Below are 26,710 nucleotides of genomic sequence, written 5' to 3'. Positions count from 1 at the left end.
GCTCAATAAATATGATTGATGATGATGATGATGATCAGGCCAAGAGCCAGCGGGTCAAAAACACCCCATATGGGGTCTTTCCAGCCTGAGCCCCCTTTTTCCTCTGTCCGCCCTCCCTCCTTCCCCTCCCCGCAGCACCTGTATAGATGTTTGTACAGATTTATTACTCTATTTATTTTACTTGTACATATTTACTCTTCGATTTACTGTGTGCATGACGCGCATTTAGCTTCCATTCTACTTGTTCTGACGACTCGACACCTGTCCACATGTTTTGTTTTGTCGTCCGTCTCCCCCTTCTAGACTGTGAGCCCGTTGCTGGGTAGGGACCGTCTCTATATGTCATCATCAATCGTATTTATTGAGCGCTTACTATGTGCAGAGCACTGTACTAAGCGCTTGGGAAGTACAAATTGGCAACAAATGTCGCCAAATTGGACTTCCCAAGTGCTTCGTACAGTGCTCTGCACACAATAAGCGCTCAATAAATACGACTGAATGAATGAATGAAAGAACGGATGGAAGTTGGCGGGTCCGGTTGGCTGCCTGGAGGGAGTGAGGCTGAGGGAGCGACCTGGGCAGGGAATGTGTCTGTTTCTTGCTCTGTTGAACTCTCCCAAGCGCTTAGTACAGTGCTCTGCACACGGTAAGAGCTCAGTAAATATGATTTAATGAATGAACGACACCTGTGGGGATGACAAAATGGCTTCATCCCAGTCAGTTCCCAACAGCTGGAAGACAGGGGACGCAGGTCCCCGTCACCTTCTGGGGTTGAAACAGGCCCCGACGTCTGTCTGGCTTCCCCTTCTAGACAGCGCCTGGCACATAGTAAGTGCTTAACAAATACCATTATTACTATTATTACTGCTACTAATGATGAATCATTGAAGGCAGCCTCACTACCTCCCGTCACCATCCTTCCCCTCCCCGGGTCACACCTCCCTGTCCCTCGCCTTCCCATACCCACCCCTACTGCAGCTTCCTGAGGCGCAGGTGGATGCCCGTCTTGGACTTGAGGATCAGATGGGGAATGGGCTCCGGGGGCCGGGAAGGGTCGGGCAGGAACTCGAAGCGGAGCAGGCACTGGGCGGCCACCACCTTCATCTCCATCATGGCGAACTGCTGCCCGATGCAGTTCCTGGGGGAGAGAGGAGGCCTCGCCGGTGTCGGGGACACCGGCCGGAGAGAGCCAGGCTCAGGAAAGGCGGAGGGAGGTGGTAGAGACAGAGGCAGAGAGAATACCAGGGTGGGGGGTGAAGAGGGCTTGTAAAGGATGGACATCTTTCCCACAGGCCCGGGAGTGGAGGTTCCATCATCATCATCATCATCAATTGTATTTATTGAGCACTTACTGTGTAGCAGAGCACTGGACTAAGCGCTTGGGAAGTACAAGTTGGCAACACATAGAGACAGTCCCTACCCAACAGTGGGCTCACAGTCTAAAAGGGGGAGACAGAGAACAAAACCAAACATACTAACAAAATAAAATAAATAGAATAGATATGTACAAGTAAAATAAGTAAATAAATAGAGTAATAAATATGTACAAACATATATACATATATACAGGTGGTGTGGGGAAGGGAAGGAGGTAAGATGGGGGGATGGAGAGGGGGGCAAGGGGGAGAGGAAGGAAGGGGCTTAGTCTGGGAAGGCCTCCTGGAGGAGGTGAGCTCTCAGTAGGGCCTTGAAGGGAGGAAGAGAGCTAGCTTGGTGGATGGGCAGAGGGAGGGCATTCCAGGCCCGGGGGATGACGAGGTCCCGTTCCAGAGGGCGGGACCTGCAGGGGGTGCGACATCTGGGAATGGGGCTTCCAAGGGACCGTATTTGTCCATCCTTCCCCCTTTTCCATTCCTCTGGTTCCCATCATCGCCCTGCCTCTGAGTATCCAGCGCTTAGACAGTGCTTTGCACGTAGTAAGCGCTTACCAAATGCCATCATTATTATTATTATTATTATTATGACCCTTCACCTCTCCATCCAGAAGAGGAAAGAGAAGGCCCACCCTCGTTGCTCCTTCTTGGCCACCCACACAGGAGGTCCGGAGGGGGTGTTTGGAGGCTCCCCTCAAGCGGTCTCCCCCGACACCAAACCGTACCTGGGCCCCGCGGAGAACGGCAAGAAGGCGTAAGGGTGTCGGCCCACGGAGTTCTCCGGGGAGAAGCGGAGGGGATCGAACACCTGAAAGGGAGAACGCACGCGCTTCGTCCACCGACCGGAGTCCAAATCCCGCGCTCCGGCCCGCCCTCTTAGACAATGTTGACCTTAGACCCGGCCCTTGTCCCTCTCCGTGCTAGCTTAGGGATGTCCCCCTCCTCCCAACCCCATAGGAAAGAAGACCAGCCCGGAGGCACCCCAATCCCTGAATTACCTCGGGGTCAGACCACACTTTAGGGTTCCGGTGGAGAGCGTAGATATGCAGGGAGACCAGGGCGCCTGGGTGGAGGGAGGGAAAACCCGGTAACGAAATCACAGTTTCACCCCCGCTTCCATGGGCTGAGCTGTGAGGCAGTCAACCTTCAAAGCTCTCTGAAATGGTCAGGCCACCAGTGGAAGTGGAACTGAGGTCAGAGGCCACTGAAGGAGGAAGAGGGAGCTGGTTCCTCCCCTACTCTCTGCCCATCATTTCTCAGAATCTTCTGGGAAAATGATGTCTTCTGGGGGAGCGAAGAGACCGGATCAGCAAGTCGGGCACAGCCCCTAAATTCAGGACTTGAGAGGCTTCTTCTGGGCCTGTTTCTCACCTCCCTTGCTCTACCTGACTCCCATCATCGTCATCATCACCTCTCTCATCCTCACTGTGAACCAGAGTGATGCGCCCATGTTCAAGAGATCATGTTTATAGAACTTCGTTTGAAGGCTGACTTTCTCTCTGTGGAAGTCTATATGGTTACTGAAGCTTTTTTAGTGGGGAAGTGTAAACATTAAAATCTCATCTACTTCCCCCTTTCTCTCCAAACTAAATCCCCTTGTCCAACGTTCCTGCGACGGTTTGAGAATGAATTTTGCCCTGGATCCCCAACCCTCGGTCCTTGAGGGTCAGCTTTCCCAGAATGTCCCAGATTGGAATTGCAAGACAACGGTGGGGAAAGAGGCGTTTTTAGCCAGGGAAGGGATCCAACGCCCGGGTGAGCCGGGGGTCTTGTGGTAACTTGGCTGCTCTCCGGACAGTAGTTCAGTCAGTCGATCGTATTTATTGAGCGCTTCCTACGGGCAGAGCACTGTACAAAGCGCTTAGAAGAGTATGCTATAACAACAAACGGACACATCCCCTGCCCCCAGTGAGCTTGCAATCTAGAGGGGGAGATAGACATTAACGTAAATGGATATATTACAGATATGGACATAAATGCCGTGGGGCTGGGAAGGGGGAAAATAAAGGGAGCGAGTCAGGGCGATCCAGAAGGGAGTGGGAGAAGCGGAAAGGAGGGCTTAGTCGTGGAAGGCCTCCTGAAGGAGACGGGCTTTCGATAAGGAAAGGAAACCGACCTTCTGGCAGGTTCCTTCCATCGACGAAGTGAACCGGCTTGTTCAGCTGGCGATAGATCTGGGGGACGGGCGGGTAGAGGCGTAAGCTCTCCTTCATGCACAGGGTGAGGTAAGTCATCTTTCCCAGATCGTCCCTGGAGGCAACAGGGGCTGTCAACACCGAGGCGGGGAGGCCGGACGCCTCAGTTTCCCCATTGGTAAAATGGGGAAGAGGCTTCCCGCTTTGACCTCCCTCCTGGGAAAAAAAAAAGTCCTGGGATTCTTTCTCCCTCCAGAAGAAAACCCCGCGTTTCAATCAATCAATCAATCGTATTTATTGAGCGCTTCCTGTGCGCAGAGCACTGTACTAAGCGCTTGGGAAGTACAAGTTGGCAACGTATAGAGACAGTCCCTACCCAACAGAGGGCTCACACTCTAAAAGGGGGAGACAGAGAACAAAACCAAACACACTAACAAAATAAAATAAATAGAATAGATATGTACAAGTAAAATAAATAAATAAATAGAGTAATAAATATGTACAAACGTATATACAGGTGCTGTGGGGAAGGGAAGGAAGTACAGTCAGCTGTATTTGTTGAGCGCTTACTGTGTGCAGAACACTGTGTTAAGCACTTGGGAGAGTCCAATGTAACAGAGTTGGTAAACACGTTCCCTGCTCGCAAGGAGCTTACAGTCTATAGGGGCTTGCAAACTAGAGTTTACAGTCTACCATCTAAATACTCCAAATAAATCAATCCATAGTACGAACTAAGCCCTCAACACTGTAAGCTCGTATTCATTCATTCATTCAATCGTATTTATTGAGCGCTTACTGTGTGCAGAGTACTGTACTAAGCGCTCGGGAAGTACAAGTTGGCAACATATAGAGACGGCCCCCACCCAACAGCAGGCTCACAGTCTAGAAGGGGGAGACAGACAACAAAACACAACATGTGGGCGGGTGTCAAGTCATCAGAATAAATAGAAGTAAAGCTGTATGCACCTCATTGACAAAATAAATAGAATAGTAAATATGTACAAGTAAAATAAATAGAGTAACAGTGGGAAGGGAACGTGTCTACCGTCTCTGTTGCATTGTACTCTCCCAAGCGCTTAGTACAGCGCTTCGCACACAGTAAGCACTCTATAAATAAGATCGAATGCATGAATGAATCGATACTGAGCACCTTTTGTGTGTAGCTCACCCCACTGAGTGGTTGGGACCGCACAAAAGAATAAGGAAACACGATTCTTGCCCTCAAGAAGCTTACAACCCAACAGGGGAGTCAGGCTAAAATAAATTGCACTCGGGAGGACGAAGAAAGAAGAAGCAGCATGGCCTCGCGGTGAGAGCGCAGACTTGGGAATCAGAGGACCTGGGTCTTAATCCCAGATCTGCCATGTACCTGCTGTGTGACTTTGGGAGCGTCACTTCACTTCTCTGTGCCTCAGTAACCTCACCCTCGCGGTGAGAGCACAGACTTGGGAATCAGAGGACCTGGGTCCTAATCCCAGCTCTGCCATGTACCTGCTGTGTGACTTCGGGTGCGTCACTTCACTTCTCTGTGCCTCAATAACCTCATCTGGAAAAAGGAGATTAAATCCTCGTCCCTGTGATTGAGATTGTGGGCCTTTTATGGTTGTACATATTTATTACTCTATTTATTTATTTATTTTGCTTGTACATTTCTATCCTATTTATTTTATTTTGTTGGTATGTTTGGTTTTGTTCTCTGTCTCCCCCTTTTAGACTGTGAGCCCACTGTTGGGTAGGGACTGTCTCTATGTGTTGCCAATTTGTTCTTCCCAAGCGCTTAGTACAGTGCTCTGCACATAGTAAGCGCTCAATAAATACGATTGATTGATTGATTGATTGATTGATGGGACAGGGACTGGGTCCAACCTGATTATTTTGCGTCAACCTCAGTTTTTAGAACAGTGCTTAAACACTTACCAAATACCATTTTAAAAAATGGAGGGCGGCGGGGGGACCTTACCACTGGAAGGTGTCCCGGTCTCCCAGAATCTCCTGGACTTCCTCACGGCAGCGCTGCTGATGCTCGGGATGGAGGGCCAAAGAGTAGAGGAACCAGGAGATGCCGCTGGTAGTGGTGTCGTGGCCCTCGAACATAAACGTGTCCACCTCGGCCCGCAGGTCCGCGTCCGACAGCCCCTCGCCGTTTTCGTCCTGAAGGAGGGGGAGGGACGTACTGTGCGCAGAGCACTGTACTGAGCACTTGGGAGAGGCCAGTATAGTTTGTAGACGCGGTCGCTCCCCTCAGAAAGCCTCCAGTCTAGGGGCCACCCATCTCCGTTCTGTGTTTAGTCAGTCAGTCAGTCAGTAGTATTTATTGGCTGCTTGCTGTGTGCAGACCAGTGTACTAAGCCCTTGGGAGAGTATAATATAACAATATAACAGACACCAATCAATCGTATTTATTGAGCGCTTACTGTGTGCAGAGCACTGGACTAAGCACTTGGGAAGTCCAAGTTGGCAACATATAGAGGCAGTCCCCACCCAACAGTGGGCTCACAGTCTAAAAGGGGGAGACAGAGAACAAAACCAGACAGACTAACAAAATAAAATAAATAGAATAGATATATACAAGTAAAATAAATAAATAAATAAAAAACCACAACAATCTCACAGTCTTGAGGGGGAGACAGGCATCAATCAATCAATCAATCGCATTTATTGAGCGCTTACTGTGTGCAGAGCACTGTACTAAGCGCTTGGGAAGTCCAAGCTGGCAACATCTAGAGACAGTCCCTACCCAACAGAGGGCTCACAGTCTAAAAGGGGGAGACAGAGAACAAAACCAAACAGACTAACAAAATAAAATAAATAGAATAGATAGGTACAAGTAAAATAAATAAATAAATAAAAACCACAACAAGCTCACAGTCTAGAGGGGGAGACAGACATTAATCAATCAATCAATCGTATTTATTGAGCACTTACCGTGTGCAGAGCACTGTACTAAGCGCTTGGGAAGTCCAAGTTGGCAACATATAGAGACAGTCCCTACCCAACAGTGGGCTCACAGTCTAAAAGAGGGAGACAGAGAACAAAACCAAACAGATTAACAAAATAAAATAAATAGAATAGATACGTACAAGTAAAATAAATAAATAAATAAAAAACCACAACAAGCTCACAGTCTAGAGGGAGGAGACAGACATTAATATACGTCAATAAATGGCAGATATGGACATAAGTGCTGAGGGGCTGGGAGGGGGACACGAATAAAGGGAGCGAGTCAGGGTGATGCAGAAGGGAGTGGGAGAAGAGGGAAGGAGGGCTTAATCAGGGAGGGCCTCTTGGAGGAGGTGGGTCTTTAAGAAGGCTTCGAAGTGGGGGAGAGTCATTGTGTATATATGTATATATACCTGTATATATGTATATATGTTTGTACATATTTATTACTCTATTTATTTATTTATTTATCTTACTTGTACATATCTATTCTATTTATTTTATTTTGTTAGTATGTTTGGATTTGTTCTCTGTCTCCCCCTTTTAGACTGTGAGCCCACTGTTGGGTAGGGACTGTCTCTATATGTTGCCAACTTGGACTTTCCAAGCTCTTAGTACAGTGCTCTGCACACAGTAAGTGCTCAATAAATACGATTGATTGACTGATTGATTAATGTCTGTCTCCCCCTCTAGACTGTGAGCCTGTTGTGGTTTTTTATTTGTTTATTTATTTTACTTGTACATATCTATTCTATTTATTTTATTTTGTTAGTCTGTTTGGTTTTGTTCTCTGTCTCCCCCTTTAAGACTGTGAGCCCACTGTTGGGTAGGGACTGTCTCTATATGTTGCCAACTTGGACTTTCCAAGTGCTTAGTCCAGTGCTCTGCACACAGTAAGTGCTCAATAAATATGATTGATTGGTGTCTGTTATATTGTTATATTATACTCTCCCAAGGGTTTAGTACACTGGTCTGCACACAGCAAGCAGCCAATAAATACTACTGACTGACTGACTGACTAAACACAGAACGGAGATGGGTGACCCCTAGACTGGAGGCTTTCTGAGGGGAGCGACCACGTCTACAAACTATACTGGCCTCTCCCAAGTGATCAGTACAGTGCTCTGCGCACAGTACATCCCTCAATGAATACGATCGATGATGATGATGATGATGATATGAGGAGGGAGGACGCTCCCCGGGTGAGAGGTCGGCGGAGAGGTAGACGAGATGGAGGTACGGGGAGAAGGTTGGCATTAGGGGGTGAAGTGCGAGAGCTGAGTTGGAGGAGGGGAGCAGTGGGGTGAGACGGCGTCTGGTTAGCCCAGCCCAGCCCTCCGGCTCATGTCTCCAAGTCAATCAATCAATCAATCAATCAATCAATCGTATTTATTGAGCACTTACTATGTGCAGAGCACTGTACTAAGCGCTTGGGAAGTACAAATTGGCAACACATAGAGACAGTCCCTACCCAACAGTGGGCTCACAGTCTAAAAGGGGGAGACAGAGAACAGAACCAAACATACCAACAAAATAAAATAAATAGGAAAGAAATGTACAAGTAAAATAAATAAATAAATAAATAGAGTAATAAATATGTACAACCATATATACATATATACAGGTGCTGGGGGGAAGGGAAGGAGGTAAGATGGGGGGATGGAGAGGTGGACGAGGGGGAGAGGAAGGTAGGGGCTCAGTCTGGGAAGGCCTCCTGGAGGAAGTCCTGTGGCTGTGGCTGGGATGAAGTGCCCCATTTCAGAGGGGCCCGGGAAGGCCCTGGAGTCAGGGGACGGAGGGGAAGGGATTCCAACGTCGCATGGCTTCGGAGGTCCGGCCGCAGGGTTCACGGCGACTTCCCCTATTATTATTATTAAGTCCTCTTTTCCATTTCTTCCACTCCCTTCTGTGTTGCCCTGACTTGCTCCCTTTACTATTGGGTAGGGACTGTCTCTATATAAGCACTGTCACCTTGCCCTCTCCTACTGCACCTGGCTCCTACCTACTCACTGAACCTTGATCTTGCCTATCTCACCGTCAACCTCTCACCCACATCCCGCCTCTGACCTCGAATGTCCTTCCTCTTTATATCTGGTAGTCGATTGCTCTCTACCCTTCAAACCTTAATAGAGGCACATCTCCTCCAAGAGGCCTTCCCAGACTACGTCTGGGAAGCAGCGTGGCTCAGTGGAAAGAGCCCGGGCTTTGGAGTCAGAGGTCGGGGGTTCAAATCCCGGCTCTGCCAACTGTCAGCTGTGTGACTTTGGGCAAGTCACTTCAATCAATCAATCAGTCAATCAGATTTATTGAGCGCTTACTATGTGCAGAGCACTGTACTAAGCGCTTGGGAAGTACAAATTGGCATCACATAGAGACAGTCCCTACCCAACAGTGGGCTCACAGTCTAAAAGGGGGAGACAGAGAACAGAACCAAACATAACATAACCAAACTTCACTTCTCTGGGCCTCAGTTCCCTCATCTGGAAAATGGGGATGAAGACTGTGAGCCCCCCGTGGGACAACCTGATCACCTTGTAACCCCCCAGCGCTTAGAACAGTGCTTTGCACATAGTAAGCGCTTAATAAATGCTATCATTATTATTATTATTATTCCCCTAGGCCTTTTCGGGCCGGTTACGGTTCGGGGTGGGCAGAGGCCCGAACCCCGGCCGTCCCCCGGCCCCGAGACTGACCTTGGCGAAGAGCAGGATGTCCAGAAAATCCAGATGCCTCTTCTTCTGGAGCGCTGCCAGCTCCCGCTCGTTCTGGAGGGCCGCCTTCCTCTCCCGGATGACTTGGTCTGTGTTCAATCAACCCATCGATCAGTGGTATTTATTGAGCGCCTACTCGTAACAACGATACGAGTAAGGGAATACTCTCTCTGATACTGTCTCTGATAAGGTACGATTGAGGGAAGCAGCATGGCGCAGTGGAAAGAGCACGGGCTTTGGAGTCAGAGGTCATGGGTTCAAATCCCAGCTCCGCCACTTGTCAGCTGTGTGACTTTGGGCAAATCACTTAACTTCTCTGTGCCTCAGTTACCTCATCTGTAAAATGGGGATTAAAACTGTGAGCCCCCCCCGTGAGACAACGTGATCACACTGTAAACTCCCCAGCGCTTAGAACAGTGCTTTGCAGATAGTAAGCACTTAATAAATGCCACTAAAAAAATGATAGCTCACCTCCTCCAGGAGACCTTCCCAGACCGAGCCCCCTCCCCATCGCCCCCGCCTTACCTCCTTCCCCTCCCCACAGCACCTGTATGTATGTTTGTACAGATTTATTACTCTATTTATTTTACTTGTACATATTTACTATTCTATTTATTTTATTTTGTTAATATGTTTTGTTTTGTTGCCTGTCTCCCCCTGCAAGACCGCGAGCCCGCTGTTGGGTAGGGACCGTCTCTAGATGTTGCCAACTTGGACTTCCCAAGCGCTTCGTACGGTGCTCTGCACACAGCAAGCGCTCAATAAAGACGATTGAATGAACGAATGATAACGATGGTACTTGTTAAGCTCTATTTTACTTGTACATATCTATTCTATTTATTTTATTTTGCTAGTATGTTTGGTTTTGTTCTCTGTCTCCCCCTTTTAGACTGTGAGCCAACTGTTGGGTAGGGACTGTCTCTAGATGTTGCCAACTTGGACTTCCCAAGTGCTTAGTACAGTGCTCTGCACACAGTGAGCGCTCAATAAATACGATTGATTGATTGATTGATTGATTCTACGCACTGCGGTCGTTACAAGCCGATCAGGTCGGACGCAGTCGGTGCCCCCCGCCCCGTGTGTCCAAGGGGGGAGATCCCGGCCCGGGGAGGAGGGGAGGGAGACCGGGGCGGAGGGAGCCCCCCGAGATGTACCTGTATGGTCATGGGTGGCCTTGCAGGCCCGGAGATAGCGGCGCCCGGCCGGCGTGAGCCAGTAGATGAAGTCGTTGTGATATTGGAAGCGGTCGAGCCGCTGTTGCGTGAGTATGGTCAGGTCGTGGACTGCGCGATAGTAAGCGCTCTCACTGCAGGGGGATGGGAAGAAGGGGAACGGCGTCAAAGACTTCCAGTCCCCTCTCTGCTCCGGCCTCAGACCCGGCCCTGAACCTCTCCATCGATCAGTAGATCAACATGCGGACCACTGAACTGAGCGCTTGGGAGAGTACAATATAGCAGTGTTGGTAGACTCGTTCCCTGCCCGCAGCGAGCTCTCGGGGGCCGTTTCCGCCCCCGTGGAACGGGACTGAGATCTCTGCCATCCTTCCCTCCTTCCTAAACCGTGGGCCCCGGGGCTGGTTCCCGCCCGACCATCCAGGATCCGCTTGGCACGGAGTATGCCTTTCCTCAGTTTCCCGCGGAAGGCCCAAGGAAAGCGGTCATTTCCCTCAGACCAGCAGGAGGTTGGGGGGCGGGGGGAGGGAGGGAAGGGGCTAGAAGACAGGTGAGGAAGGGGCTGGTGACCTCTGACCTCGCCACCTGGCTGTTATTCCCCTTGCCAAAGGTGCACTTCATGAGGCTGTCCAGAGCCATGAGCCCCACGTCGTGGATGATTTCCAGGGACGGCCCTGCGGTCATCTTCTTTTCCCACTTGTCCTGTGTGGGGGATGGAGCAGAAGTCTGTGATTTCTTTATATTAATATCCACCTCCCCTTCTTGACTGGAAATTCGTTATGGGCGGGGAGTGCGTCTACCTACTCTGTTGTACCGTACTTTCCCGAGTTCTTAGCATATTGCTCTGCAGGCAGTAAGTGCTCAATAAATAGGACTGATTGATTAAGTCATAGGGAGCGGGGACAGCCCGGGTATCTACCCCAGCGCTTAGAACGGTGACTGGCAAATAGTGAACACTTACAAATACCATAAAAAAACACAAATACCACGTTCATCATCGTCATCATCATCACTCACCAGCATCACCTTGGAGGAGTCCACAAACACTTGCGTGTAAGGTTTCAGGATGTCGTAGTGAAATCCTGGCGTCAGCAGTTTTCGGTGCTGGAACCATTTGGCCCCTTCCAGAATGAGCAGCCCTTTCCCTGAAACCCACCGGCCCAAGTCCGTCCATCAGTCAATCGTATTTATTGAGCGCTGGGAGCCCCACGTCTAACCTGATTTGCTCTAACCACCCCAGGGCTGGCGCATAGTAAGTGTTTAAAGGACACAACAGTTATTATTATTAGAATGGGAGCTCCTCGAGGGCAGGGAATGTGTGCCTTGCTTCTGCTGCTCTCTCCTAAGCGCTCAGTACAGTGCCCAGGGCGTCCCGCGATGGAGTGGACGAGGCAGGGTCTGTGTACCTACCGATCCACTGGAGAAGTAAATCATAGATGTCCGAAGCCTTGGGATCTAGTGGGGAGAAGAGAAATGAGGGTCTGAGGTCTTCCCTTCATTCATTCATTCATTCACTCAATTTTATTTACTGTGTGCATTCATTCATTCATTCAATCGTATTTATTGAGTGCTTACTGTGTGCAGAGCTCTGCACTAAGCGCTTGGGAAGTCCAAGTTGGCAACATAGAGAGACGGTCCCTACCCAACAGTGGGCTCACAGTGTAGAAGGGGGAGACAGAGAACAAAACCAAACACATTAACAAAATAAAATAAATAGAATAAATATGTACAAATAAAATAAATAAATAAATAGCTGTCCAGACTGGTGGGAAGTAGCATGGCCCACTGGAAAGATCCCGAGCCTGGGAATCAGAGGACCCGGATTCTAATCCCAGCACTGCCGATTGCTCTGCCAAATAATAATAATAATAACGATGGCTTTTGTTAAGCGCTTACTATGTGCCAAGCACTGTTCTAAGCACTGGGGGTGATACAAGGTAAGCAGGTTGTCCCACATGGGGCTGACAGTCTTAATCCCCATTTTCCAGATGAGGTAACTGAGGCCCAGAGAAGTGAAGTGACTTGCCCAAAGCCACACAGCAGACAAGTGGCGGAGCCAGGATTAGAACCCGTGACCTCTGACTCCCAAGCCTGTGCTCTTTCCACTGAGCCACACTGCTTCTCTTGCCAAATGCTAGACACGTGACCTTGGGCAACTCACTTCACTTCCCCGTGCCTCAGTTTCCTCAACTGTAAAATAGGGATTCATCCCATTCTCCCTCCCACTTAAGATTGTGAGCCCCACGCAGGACAGGGACCATGTCCGACCTAATTGACCTGCGCCAAGTACAGTGCTTTGCACACAGTAAACGCTCGATAAATACGATTGAATGAGAATGACTGGAAGTCAGAAGGTCATGGATTCTAATCCTGGCCCTGCCCCTTGCCTGCTCTGTGACCTTGGGCAAGTCACCTCACTTCTCTGTGCCTCAGTGATCTCATCTGTAAAATGGGGATTGAGACTGTGAGCCCCACGTGAGAGAAGGACTGTGTCCAATTCGTTTTACTTGAAACCACTCCAGCGCTTCGAACAATGCCTAGCGCATAGCAAGCGCTTAACAAATACCAGCACTTTTTATTTTTATCACTCCCGCGCCTCTCCCTCTCCCCCTTTTAGACTGTGAGCCCACTGTTGGGTAGGGACTGTCTCTATATGTTGCCAATTTGTACTTCCCAAGCGCTTAGTACAGTGCTCTGCACATAGTAAGCGCTCAATAAATACGATTGATGATGATGATGATGAATAGCGTTTGCCACACAGTAAACGCTTAACAAGGGCCCTAAGAAAACAAAAAAATTCCCCCCCAAACTCTACTCCCAGGCTGGCTCCCCCCACCGAGACCCTCTGAGCCGGGAGGAAAGACCCCCCTCACATCTGGCCTGTGACCCGTTATCTCAATAAATACGATTGATTGATTGATTAATTGATTGATGATCTCCGTAGCCCCTCCCTGGGCCTGCCCGGACTGGCCCGTTCCCTTCCGCCAATCAATCAATCAATCAATCGTATTTATTGAGCGCTTACTGTGTGCAGAGCACTGTACTAAGCGCTTGGGAAGTACAAGTTGGCAACATATAGAGACGGTCCCTACCCAACAGTGGGCTCACAGTCTCAAAGAAACCAAGACAAGGACAGGGATTTTTAGCGGGGAGGTGGGGAAGGAGGTTGTCTATTATCTAAGACTATTCATTTTAAAACTTCATTTGGTCATTTCTTTTAACATTTGAAACACCTTTTGGAGTGTGCTCATGATTAGGGATCTCTGGCCACAACTCCCTCCATGGTTTAGGAAAGAGGAGTGGAGGTAACTAGAGGAATAAAGAGGAAGAAGACTCCTGGGGCGTAGGCAGGGCCATAAACTATGTGACCATGAGAACTCTCCCAGGTCTCCAGGCAATCAATCTTTAAAGCTTGATTTAAAGCTTTAAAGAATGATTTAAAGAGACTAATCTCTTTAGTCTCCAGATAGCCACAGGTCTAACAACTAATTGACTTGGCCTGCGAGCATGTCTAAAGAACCACAGATTGCCGTTCACCTTTCAGCACAGCCTTAATATTTGCCTCACCTCCACGGCTGAACACGGCCTTGGCGAAATCCGGCTCGTGGATGTTCAGATAGCCGATGAATTTCCCGAGCCACAGCGGGAAGGCGTCGGGATACTCCTGGGCCCAAACCTTCACCTTCTGCAAGCCGTCTCGCTGAATCTGGACGGGACAAGAGGTGAATTGAGGACCTGGGACGCGTTGGTGGGAGAAGAGGGAAAGTGCACCCGGCTCCCCGCGGGAAGGGGACGATTTCTAAACCAGGATGGGACAATGAAATTCCTGAGATCAGCCTGTTCTTCAGTGAGGTGATGAACCGACGTCTGCCTCAGGCCGGTAGTCTGTTGACCACTTGCAAGGCTGATGTGTCCACTGATGTCACCTCAGCTTGACTTGGGCAAGTCACTTAACTTCTCTGGGCCTCAGTTCCCTCATCTGTAAAATGGGGGTTGACTGTGAGCCCCCCCCGTGGGACAACCTGATCACCTTCTAACCCCCCAGCGCTTAGAACAGTGCTTTGAATATAGTAAGCGCTTAATAAATGCCATTATTATTATTATTATTATTGACTTCATAAAAGAGAAGCAGGATGGCTTAGTGGTCCATCCCCCCATCTTACCTCCCTCCCTTCCCCACAGCACCTGTATATATGTATATATGTTTGTACATATTTTTATACTCTATTTATTTATTTATTTATTTAATTTATTTGTACATATCTATTCTATTTATTTTATTTTGTTAGTATGTTTGGTTTTGTTCTCTGTCTCCCCCCTTTTAGACTGTGAGCCCACTGTTGGGTAGGGACTGTCTCTATATGTTGCCAATTTGTACTTCCCAAGCGCTTAGTACAGTGCTCTGCACATAGTAAGCGCTCAATAAATACAATTGATGATGATGATGATGATGACAGAGGACGGGCCGGCTCCACCGCTTGTCTGCTGTGTGACCTTGGGCAAGTCGCTTCCGTTCTCTTTGCCTCCCTAATCTCATCTGTAAAATCAATCAATCAATCGTATTTATTGAGCGCTTACTGTGTGCAGAGCACTGTACTAAGCGCTTGGGAAGTACAAGTTGGCAACATATAGAGACAGTCCCTACCCAACAGTGGGCTCACAGTCTAAAAGGGGGAATTAAGACTGTGAGCCCCATGTGGGACAAGGACTGGGTCTAACTTGATTTGCCTGTATCTACCCCAGCACTTAGTACGGTGCCTGCCACGTAGTAAGCGCTGAATACCACTATTATTACTATTATTATTACATAACACCATTAATAACCGGCCCTGGGTGGTTTTACTGGCTGGAAAAGTAAATCTGGAAATCTGGGAGTCAGAGGACGCGGGTTCTAAACCCGGTTCTGCCACTTATCTGCTGTGTGACCTTGGGCAAGTCACTCCGTTTCTCTGTGCCTCAGTTTCCTCCTCTGTAAAATGGGGAGTCAATAGCTGTTCTCCCTCCTATTTAGATGGTGAGTCCCATATAGGACAGGGATGGTGTCTGACAATTAATTTGCACCTGTCCTAGGGCAGTGCTTGGCAACTTCCCCCTTCTAGACTGTGAACCCGTTGTTGGGTAGGGACCGTCTTTATATGTTGCCAACTTGTACTTCTGAAGCGCTTAATACAGTGCTGTGCACACTGTAAGTGCTCAGTAAATATGATTGAATGAATGAATGAATGAACTATAGTAATAATTATAATTGCACTTAGATCTGTACCCCTTAATCACTCCACCCTTATCCTCACAGCGCTTCTATACATACCCTCTAGACTGTAAACTCATTTAGGGAGGGAACATGATTACTAACTCTGTTGTATTGTACTCTTCCAAGCACATAGTACAGTACTCTGCATACAGTAAGTGCTCAATAAATACCACTGATTGAGTGATGTCCATAATTTTTTTTATGTCTGTCTCCCCCTCTAGTTTGTAAGCTCCTCCTGGTCAGCGAATGTGTCTACCGACTCTGTTATACTATAATAATAATAATAATGGTACAGTGCTCTGCATACAGTAAGCGCTCAATAAATACCACTGATTGAGTGATATCCATAATTTTTTACAAACCCCCTCTAGTTTGTAAGCTCCTCCTCGTCAGCGAATGTGTCTACCGACTCTGTTATACTATAATAATAATAATAATAATAATAATAATAATAATGGTATTTGTTAACTGCTTACTGTGTGCAAAGCACTGTTCTAATACTTTCCCAAGTGCTTAGTACAGTGCTCTGCACCCAGTAAGCGCTCAAAAGATACTACTGATTAATATTATCAGTAATAATAGGGGGGGAATGTGTCTGTCTATTGTTCATTCATTCATTCAATTATATTTATTGAGCGTTTACTGGGTGCAGAGCACTGTAGTAAGTGCTTGGGAAAGGACAATGCAACAATTAACAGTGACATTTTCTGTCCACAACGAGCTCACAGACTAGGGTGTGGGGGGACGGACACCAACGCAAAAAGATAAAATTACAGATATGTACACAAGTTCTTTGGAGCTGGGAGAGGGAAAGAGCAAAGGGATAAATGAAATTCTAGATATGTACCTAAGTGCTTTGGGGCTGGGAGAGGGGAACAGCCAAGGTGTTGCATTGTACCCTCCCAAGTACTTATTACGGTAGACTGCAGTCAATAAATACGATTGAATGAATAATCACAATGACAATAATAACTGGCGTTAAGCAAGACTTGAGCCCCTGAAGGGATTCCAGAATCATCATCATCATCAATCGCATTTATTGAGCGCTTACTGTGTGCAGAGCACTGTACTAAGCGCTTGGGAAGTACGATTTGGCAACCTATAGAGACAGTCCCTACCCGACGGTGGGCTCACAGTCTAAAAGGGGGAGACAGAGAACAAAACCAAACGTACTAACAAAATAAAATAGATAGAATAGATATGTACAAGTAAAATAAATAGATAAATAAATAGAATGTGATGTCCTTAACTGCTCCCACCGTCCGGTGGCCCTAAAAGACCCCACCCAGAGAGACCCCAACTCAGCCAGGCTTTTCTTTCTCCTTCGAGAACAGAACGGCAGAATTTTTGGCGAGTGTGGGAGAATGGCCTGTCCTCTCAGCCTCTTAGAAACCATGCCCGGCTGACGCCAGAAGCTCTCAGGACAAACTGAGCCGACCCTCTGAACTCAGACGATGGGGAGTTGTGGGGTGAAGGGGAACAGCCGGTGAAGACACGTCCCTCTTGGCTCGACCACCTTGCAGACTGGGCAACTAGCTCGCCAGCTCAGGGCTACCCTTCTTCTTGGTGGTCTTCGTTAAGGCACCGTTTGAAGTGCTGGGGTGGATACAAGCTAATAATAATAATAATAATGATGGCATTTATTAAGCGCTTACTCTATGCAGAGCACTGTTCTAAGTGGGGTTGGCCACAGCCCCCGTCCCACAGGAGGCTCACAGTCTTAATCCCCATTTTACAGTTGCCGTAACCGAGGCACGGAGAAGTGACTTGCCCAAGGTCGCCCGGAAGGCGAGTGGCGGAGCCGGGTTTAGGATCTAGATCCTTCTGATTCCCAGGCCCGTGCTCTACCCACTAGGCTACACTGCTACCTTTCTCTGCCCCTGCCTTTCTTGAACACGGATCCATGGAGGGAAAAACACTCAATTCCACATTCCTGGGCCGGCTTCCAGCTATCCAAATCGCTGAAAGTTTGAGTGGGTAAAGATCAGATCTGGCCCCGGGGACCAGATTATGTAATAACAATAATGTCGGTACTTGTTAAGCGCTTACTATGTGCAAAGCACTGTTCTAAGCGCTGGGGAGGTTACAAGGTGATGAGATTGTCCCACAGGGGGCTCACAGTCTTCATCCCTATCTTTATTCATTCATTCATTCATTCAATCGTATTTATTGAGCGCTTACTGTGTGCAGAGCGCTGTACTAAGCGCTTGGGAAGTCCAAGTTGGCAACATATAGAGATGGTCCCTGCCCAACAGTGGGCTCACAGTCTAGAAGGGGGAGACAGAGAACAAAACATATTAACAAAATAAAATAAGTAGAATAAATATGTACAAGTAAAATTTTCCAGATGAGGGAACTGAGGCCCAGAGAAGCGAAGTGACTTGCCACAAGTCACCCAGCTGACAAATGGCGGGGCTGGGATTTGAACCCATGACCTCTGACTCCAAAGCCCCTCGCTCTGTCCACTGAGCCCCGCTGCTTCTCTGTTTCGTAATGTAATGTTTTGTAACTATTGACTCGGGCGGACTCTGGACAAAATCCTTAACCCTACGGGAGTTCTTGGGTCAAGTCCCCGGCTGACGCCAGAAGCTCTCGGGACAAGCTGAGCTGACCCTCTGAACTCAGACGATGAGAGTTGTGGGGTGAAGGGGAACGGCCGGTGAAGACACGTCCCTCTTGGCTCGACCACCTTGCAAACTGGGCTACTAGCTCGCCAGCTCAGGGCTACCCTTCTTCGGGGTGGTCTTCGTTAAGGCACCATTCGAAGCGCTGGGGTGGATACAAGGAAATAATAATAATAATAATGATGGCATTTATTAAGCGCTTACTATATGCAAAGCACTGTTCTAAGTGGGGTTGGCCACATTCCCCGCCCCACAGGAGGCTCACAGTCTTAATCCCCATTTTACAGTTGCCGTAACCGAGGCACGGAGAAGTGACTTGTCCAAGGTCGCCCAGAAGGCGCGTGGCAGAGCCGGGTTTAGGATCTAGATCCTTCTGATTCCCAGGCCCGTGCTCTACCCACTAGGCTACACTGCTACCTTTCTCTGCCCCTGCCTTTCTTGAACACAGATCTATGGAGGGAAAAACACTCAATTCCACATTCCTGGGCCGGCTTCCAGCTATCCAAACCACTGAAAGTTTGAGTGGGTAAAGATCAGATCTGGCCCCGGGGACCAGATTATGTAATAACAATAATGTCGGTACTTGTTAAGCGCTTACTATGTGCAAAGCACTGTTCTAAGCGCTGGGGAGGTTACAAGGTGATGAGATTGTCCCACAGGGGGCTCACAGTCTTCATCCCCATTTTCATTCATTCATTCATTCATTCAATCATATTTATTGAGCGCTTACTGTGTGCAGAGCGCTGTACTAAGCGCTTGGGAAGTCCAAGTTGGCAACATATAGAGACGGTCTCTGCCCAACAGTGGGCTCACAGTCTAGAAGGGGGAGACAGAGAACAAAACATATTAACAAAATAAAATAAGTAGAATAAATATGTACAAGTAAAATTTTCCAGATGAGGGAACTGAGGCCCAGAGAAGCGAAGTGACTTGCCACAAGTCACCCAGCTGACAAATGGCGGGGCTGGGATTTGAACCCATGACCTCTGACTCCAAAGCCCCTCGCTCTGTCCACTGAGCCCCGCTGCTTCTCTGTTTCGTAATGTAATGTTTTGTAACTATTGACTCGGGCGGACTCTGGACAAAATCCTTAACCCTACGGGAGTTCTTGGGTCAAGTCCCCGGCTGACGCCAGAAGCTCTCGGGACAAGCTGAGCTGACCCTCTGAACTCAGACGATGGAGAGTTGTGGGGTGAAGGGGAACGGCCGGTGAAGACACGTCCCTCTTGGCTCGACCACCTTGCAAACTGGGCTACTAGCTCGCCAGCTCAGGGCTACCCTTCTTCGGGGTGGTCTTCGTTAAGGCACCATTCGAAGCGCTGGGGTGGATACAAGCAAATAATAATAATAATAATGATGGCATTTATTAAGCGCTTACTATATGCAAAGCACTGTTCTAAGTGGGGTTGGCCACATTCCCCGCCCCACAGGAGGCTCACAGTCTTAATCCCCATTTTACAGTTGCCGTAACCGAGGCACGGAGAAGTGACTTGTCCAAGGTCGCCCAGAAGGCGCGTGGCAGAGCCGGGTTTAGGATTTAGATCCTTCTGATTCCCAGGCCCGTGCTCTACCCACTAGGCTACACTGCTACCTTTCTCTGCCCCTGCCTTTCTTGAACACAGATCTATGGAGGGAAAAACACTCAATTCCACATTCCTGGGCCGGCTTCCAGCTATCCAAACCACTGAAAGTTTGAGTGGGTAAAGATCAGATCTGACCCCGGGGACCAGATTATGTAATAACAATAATGTCGGTACTTGTTAAGCGCTTACTATGTGCAAAGCACTGTTCTAAGCGCTGGGGAGGTTACAAGGTGATGAGATTGTCCCACAGGGGGCTCACAGTCTTCATCCCCATTTTCATTCATTCATTCATTCATTCAATCATATTTATTGAGCGCTTACTGTGTGCAGAGCGCTGTACTAAGCGCTTGGGAAGTCCAAGTTGGCAACATATAGAGACGGTCTCTGCCCAACAGCGGGCTCACAGTCTAGAAGGGGGAGACAGAGAACAAAACAAAATGCATTAACAAAATAAAATAAGTAGAATAAATATGTACAAGTAAAGTTTTCCAGATGAGGGAACTGAGGCCCAGAGAAGTGAAGTGACTTGCCACAAGTCACCCAGCTGACAAATGGCGGGGCTGGGATTTGAACCCATGACCTCTGACTCCAAAGCCCTCGCTCTGTCCACTGAGCCCCCCTGCTTCTCTGTTTCGTAATGTAATGTTTTGTAACTATTGACTCGGGCGGACTCTGGACAAAATCCTTAACCCTATGGGAGTTCTTGGGTCAAGTCCCCGGCTGACGCCAGAAGCTCTCGGGACAAGCTGAGCTGACCCTCTGAACTCAGACGATGGAGAGTTGTGGGGTGAAGGGGAACGGCCGGTGAAGACACGTCCCTCTTGGCTCGACCACCTTGCAGACTGGGCAACTAGCTCGCCAGCTCAGGGCTACCCTTCTTCGGGGTGGTCTTCGTTAAGGCACCGTTCGAAGCGCTGGGGTGGATACAAGCAAATAATAATAATAATGGCATTTATTAAGCGCTTACTATATGCAAAGCACTGTTCTAAGTGGGGTTGGCCACAGTCCCCGTCCCACAGGAGGCTCGCAGTCTTAATCCCCATTTTACAGTTGCCGTAACCGAGGCATGGAGAAGTGACTTGCCCAAAGTCGCCCGGAAGGTGCGTGGCGGACCCGGGTTTAGAATCTAGATCCTTCTGATTCCCAGGCCCTTGCTTGAACACGGATCCAATGGAGGGAAAAACACTCAATTCCACATTCCTGGGCCGGCTTCCAGCTATCCAAACCACTGAAAGTTTGAGAGGGTAAAGATCAGATCTGGCCCTGGGACCAGATTATGCAATAATAATAATGTTGGTACTTGTTAAGCGCTTATTATGTGCCAATCACTGTTCTAAGCCCTGGGGTGGTTACAAGGTGATGAGATTGTCCCATGGGGGCTCACAGTCTTCGTCCTCATTTTCCAGTTGAGGGAACTGAGGCCCGGAGAAGTGAAGTGACTTGCCCAAAGTCACACAGCTGACAAGTGACGGAGCTGGGATTCGAACGCATGACCTCTGACTCCAAATCAATCAATCGTATTTATCGAGCGCTTACTGTGTGCAGAGCACTGTACTAAGCGCTTCAAAGCCCTCGCTCTGTCCACTGAGCCCCGCCGCTTCTCTGTTTTGTAATGTAATGTTTTGTAACTATCGACTCGGGCAGACTCTGGACAAAATCCTTAACACTACAGGAGTTCTTGAGTCAAGTGTTTTGTTTGTGATCTGGGAGACCGGTGAGATAACTGCTCATTCCAGGAGAAATCTCTGCCCCTTCCGGATCCCCACATCCCCCCACCTGACACATTCCATCCTTCCCTTCATCCCCAGGATTCCCACTTGCTTGACAAAACAGGGTAAGGGCTGGAAAGAGGGAGGGGAACAGAAAAGTCCAGAAGCATTTTGCTCTTGAATATGCTTAGCTCAGTGCTCTGCACAAAAGAGCTGTCTGCTCTGTCACCTTGCGCAAGCCATTTAACTTCTCTGTGCCTCAGTTACCTCATCTGCAAAATGGGGACTCAATAATAATAATTAGGGTATTTCTTAAGCGTTTACTATGTGCCAGGCACTGTTCAATACCTGTTCTCCTCTCTACTTCAATTGTGAGCCCTTTGAGGGACAGAAACTGTGTCTGACCTGCTTACTTGGTATCTTGCCCGTTGCTTAGAACAGTGATTGACACTCACTGCTGCTGCTGAATGAATCTCTAGCAAATATTCAATTTGGACACTCTGCCTGTCTCACCTTGGGGTTGGGGGGAGGCAGTGGATCCTGGGGGTCTTGTCAAGGGGCTGCAGCCCCCCTGGAGACCTGTATATATGTTTGTACATATTTATTACTCTATTTATTTATTTATTTATTTTACTTGTACATATCTATTCTATTTATTTTATTTTGTTAGTATGTTTGGTTTTGTTCTCTGTCTCCCCCTTTTAGACTGTGAGCCCACTGTTGGGTAGGGACCGTCTCTATATGTTGCCAATTTGTACTTCCCAAACGCTTAGTACAGTGCTCTGCACATAGTAAGCGCTCAATAAATACGATTGATGATGATGATGATGATGACTGCCCAGGAAAGTTCACTGGAGTTCTGGTAATAATGATAACTGTGGTATTTACTAAGCGCTTACTATGTGCCAGGCATTTGGATACAAGTAAATTGGGTTGGACACAGTCCCCGTCCCACAAGGAGCTCACAGTCTCAATTCCCCTTTTATAGATGAGGTAACTGAGGCACAGAGAATAATAATAATGGTATTTGTTAAGCCCTTACTATGTGCAAAGCACTGTTCTAAGCGCTGGGGAGATTACAAGGTGATCAGGTTGTCCCACGGGGGGCTCACAGTTTTAATCCCCATTTTATAGATGAGGAAACTGAGGCACAGAAAGGTTAAGTGATTTTCCCAAAGTCACATAGCTGAGAGCTGGTGGAGCCGGGATTTGAACCCATGACCTCTGACTCCAAATCCCGTGCTCTTTCCACTGAGCTACGCTGCTTCTCCAAAAAAAATAAAAAAGTGATCCGGTTGTCCCACGGGGGGCTCACAGTCTTACTCCCCATTTTACAGATGAGGGAACTGAGACCCAGAGAAGTGAAGTGACTTGGCCAAGGTCACCCAGAAGACATGTAAGGGAGCCGAGATTTGAACTCATGACCTTCTGACTCTCAGGACCCTTCTGGTGAGGGGTGGGGTGGAGGGGGCTGTTACCTCATCGCCCAACAGGCAGGTTGGGTCAGGCAGCCTTTCCTGCCTTCTCAAGTGTCTGTTTACTGCGGAACAAAAGTTTCCCTGAGGTCGCTGCTTTCTTCAACGACATTTTTTCCTTCCAAGGCTCACAAGGTTTTTTCCACAGCCCTGCAGTTGCCACCCCTAGCGCGGCATCTTAGTGACGATTGTGGAGGTTGGAGTGGGGTTGGGGAGGGAATTCACTGGGGTTGGGGAGGGAATTCATCCAAGAGCAGCTCAGAGACTGAATGATGTTGGAGAAAGGGATCCTGTGGGCCTGGGCTCTGAGTTGACAGCACCTCAGGGCTGAGCGGGAGGAGATTTGAGTTTGGTCCCTTCTTCCCAAGGACCCAGCCGGGATTCCCGGGGAAGAGAAGCGGCGTGGTCCAGTGGATACAGCACGGGCCTGGCTTCTAATCCTGGCTCCGCCGCTTGTCTGCAGTGACTTGGGGTGATTCACTTAACTCCCTAAACTGTAAAATGGGGGTTAAGACTGTGAGCCCTGTGTGTCCGACCCGGTTTGCTTGTATCTGCCCCGGCGCTTAGTATAGCACCCGGCACATAGCACTGAGGATGCTGTGGGAAGGTAGCCTGGGTACGGACGGAGACTAAACGGGGCTTGAGAAAATTGAACGGGGTCAAAAGATTGGCTGCTTCTATGGAGGGAACAGGACAGATTTGAGGGGAGGACGAGGATGGAAGAGAAGAAGGTGAGGAGGTTGAGAGCTAGAGAACTGACCAGGCCCGAGAATCCATTTGCCCGCTAGAAGTGACAAGTCAGTCCCTGGACCGAGCCAATCATCATCCTCATCATCAATCGTATTTATTGAGCGCTTCCTGTGTGCAGAGCACTGTATTAAGTGCTTGGGAAGTACAAATTGGCAACATATAGAGACAGTCCCTACCCAAAAGTGGGCTCACAGTCTAAAAGGGGGAGACAAAACCAAACATACTAACAAAATAAAATAAATAGAATAGATATGTACAAGTAAAATAAATAAATAAATAGAGTAATAAATATGTACAAACATATATGCATATATACAGGTGCTGTGGGGAAGGGAAGGAGGTAAGATGGGGGGGATGGAGGGGGGACGAGGGGGAGAGGAAGGAAGGGGCTCACCAATGCTAATAGCAGTCAGCTGTATGTCCTCAAGGATCATTTCTTGCGCCTCTACTTTGACCTGCTGCCCCTCAAACCGGGTCCCTCCTAACACTGACCCATTCATTCATTCAATCATATTTATTGAGCGCTAACTGTGCGCAGAGCACTGTACTAAGCGCTTGGGAAGTCCAAGTTGGCAACATATAGAGACGGTCCCTACCCAACAGTGGGCTCACAGTCTGGCTGCCAGGAAACAAACACCGAACACTGACCCTGTTCACTCATTAACCTCGCCCCCCCAATGGCCCGCGGCAAATCTGCCAAGTCTCAAAAATGTCCTAAGTGTCCACGCTGTCCCCTCCCCATCACCCCATAGAGTGGTCACTTGAAATTCCTGCTGGACTCGAAGCTGGAATTCCTGAGTGGGAACTCCAGTTCCAAATCCAAGAGGGTCCGGCTCAGTGGAGGCTGAGACCACCCCCATCCAAGCCAGCCCAGTTACCCCTAACATGGCAACCACAGTCCTCTCCCATCCCCTCCCCTAGAGCCCCGGACCATCCCAGACAGATGAAAAGGACGTCCTATCTATCCACACCAGCGCACAGTACAGTTCCCGGCCACATATTAATAATTATTACGGTATTTGTTAAGTGCTTTCTATGTGCCAGGCACTGTTCTAACCACTGGGGTAGATACAAGGTAATCAAAAATAATAATAATCATGTTATTTGTAAAGCACTTACTATGCGCTAAGCACTGGGGTAGATACAGCGTAATCAGATTGTCCCACGTGGGGCTCACAGTTTTACTCCCCATTTTACAGAGGAGGGGACTGAGGCAAAGAGAAGTGAAATGACATGCCCAAGGTCACACAGCAGGCAAGTGGCGGAGTCAGAATTAGAATTCATGACCTTCTGACTCTCGGGCCCATGCTTTATTCACTAGGTCGTGCTGCTTCCCTGACACCTAGTAAGCGCTTAACAAATGCCGTCGTTATTATTATTCTTGTTATTATTAGTAGTAGTAAGCATTGAACAAATAATAATAATAATAATAATAATAATGGCATTTATTAAGCGCTTACTATGTGCAAATCACTGTTCTAAGCGCTGGGGAGGTAACAAGGTGATCAGGTTGTCCCATGGGAGGCTCACAGTCTAACTCCCCATTTTACAGATGAGGTAACTGAGGCACAGGGAAGTTAAGTTACTTGCCCAGATCCTTACTTATTACTGCCGGGGACCACTGCAGAGCTCCTCCCCGCATCCGTCACCCCGCCGTATTCTGAATTCGAACCTGAGATTCTGTGGTAATGTCCGAGCCCCAACGCCATCAATCAGTCAATCAATCGTATTTATTGAGCACTTACTGTGTGCAGGGCACTGTACTAAGCGCTTGGGAAGTCCAAGTTGGCAACATATAGAGACAGTCCCTACCCAACAGTGGGCTCACAGTCTAAAAGGGGGAGACAGAGAACAAAACCAAACATACTAACAAAATAAAATAAATCATCATCGTCATCGTCAGTCGTATTTATTGAGCGCTTACTATGTGCAGAGCACTGTACTAAGTGCTTGGGAAGTACAAGTTGGCAACATATAGAGACAGTCCCTACCCAACAGTGGGCTCACAGTCTAAAAGGGGGAGACAGAGAACAAAACCAAACATACTAACAAAATAAAATAAATAGAATAGATATCATCATCATCAGTTGTATTTATTGAGCGCTTACTATGTGCAGAGCACTGTACTAAGCGCTTGGGAAGTCCAAATTGGCAACATATAGGGACAGTCCCTACCCAACAGTGGGCTCACAGGCTAAAAGGGGGAGACAGAGAACAAAACCAAACATACTAACAAAGTAAAATAAATAGAATAGATATGTACAAGTAAAATAAATAGAGTAATAAATATGTACAAACATATATACATATATACAGGTGCTGTGGGGAAGGGAAGGAGGTAAGATGGGGGGATGGAGAGGGGGACGAGGGGGAGAGGAAGGAAGGGGCTGAGTGTGGGAAGACCTCCTGGAGGAGGTGAGCTCTCAATAGGGCCTTGAAGGGAGGAAGAGATCTGCCATCCCCACCACCGGACCCCCACGCCGTACCTCGAGCGCGTGGCCGAACAGCCAGTGGGCTGGGGGGCCGGGGAAGTTGCCGAAGGCCTTGACAAACAACCTTCTCCGCAGACACAGCTTAGACAACTTGAGCAGGAGGAGAGTCAAGAAGAGCCCAGCCAGCCAGGGAAAGACCCCAGACAGGTTCACGCTGAGCCCCAGGAGCTCCAACCCCTTCCACGACGCCATCATCGCAGGAGGCCAACTTTCCTCTCCCGTCACCTCTGCCCCCGTCCCTCCGCCTCGAGTGGCCCCCTCTTATTCTCCCGCCGGCCGTCCCATGACAGAGCGGGCCGGAGAGTCTGACGGGTTGCCAACTCCCTCCTCCCGCCCTACCCCTGCTCCACTTCCTAGGAAGAGCCGGGAGCTTGCTAAGGCCAATTCCTTAGGGGGTGTTTTCAAATTCTGTTTCCCTCCCAGAACAATAATAATAATAATAATGATGGCATTTAGTAAGCGCTTACTATGTGCAAAGCACTGTTCTAAGCGCTG

The 26,710-nt window shown here is 48.5% G+C and overlaps 1 protein-coding gene across 3 annotated transcripts in view; it reads right to left on the bottom strand.

Moving 5' to 3' along the window:
- The window catches only part of LOC119940281 (cytochrome P450 4B1-like), a 28,950-nt gene extending 2,502 nt beyond the window's left edge, over nucleotides 1-26,448 (bottom strand). For 2 of the 3 annotated variants that reach the window (XM_038760456.1, XM_038760455.1), the window contains exons 1-12: nucleotides 26,210-26,448; nucleotides 13,899-14,037; nucleotides 11,742-11,786; nucleotides 11,349-11,476; nucleotides 10,909-11,033; nucleotides 10,314-10,465; nucleotides 9,142-9,248; nucleotides 5,469-5,659; nucleotides 3,490-3,623; nucleotides 2,372-2,436; nucleotides 2,099-2,181; nucleotides 968-1,138 (exon numbers count right to left, since the gene is read on the bottom strand). In XM_038760456.1, coding sequence (XP_038616384.1) covers nucleotides 970-1,138; nucleotides 2,099-2,181; nucleotides 2,372-2,436; nucleotides 3,490-3,623; nucleotides 5,469-5,659; nucleotides 9,142-9,248; nucleotides 10,314-10,465; nucleotides 10,909-11,033; nucleotides 11,349-11,476; nucleotides 11,742-11,786; nucleotides 13,899-14,037; nucleotides 26,210-26,410 — 1,539 coding nt within the window. In that variant the 5' untranslated portion in view covers nucleotides 26,411-26,448 and the 3' untranslated portion in view covers nucleotides 968-969. The remainder of the gene's footprint in view (nucleotides 1-967; nucleotides 1,139-2,098; nucleotides 2,182-2,371; nucleotides 2,437-3,489; nucleotides 3,624-5,468; nucleotides 5,660-9,141; nucleotides 9,249-10,313; nucleotides 10,466-10,908; nucleotides 11,034-11,348; nucleotides 11,477-11,741; nucleotides 11,787-13,898; nucleotides 14,038-26,209) is intronic. The other variant, XM_038760453.1, reaches the window with a different exon arrangement.
- Nucleotides 26,449-26,710: the final 262 nt, after the last annotated feature.

This window comes from Tachyglossus aculeatus, chromosome 18, assembly GCF_015852505.1.
Source record: "Tachyglossus aculeatus isolate mTacAcu1 chromosome 18, mTacAcu1.pri, whole genome shotgun sequence".
NCBI lineage: Eukaryota > Metazoa > Chordata > Mammalia > Monotremata > Tachyglossidae > Tachyglossus > Tachyglossus aculeatus.
This window is presented reverse-complemented; position numbering and strand designations above follow the sequence as displayed.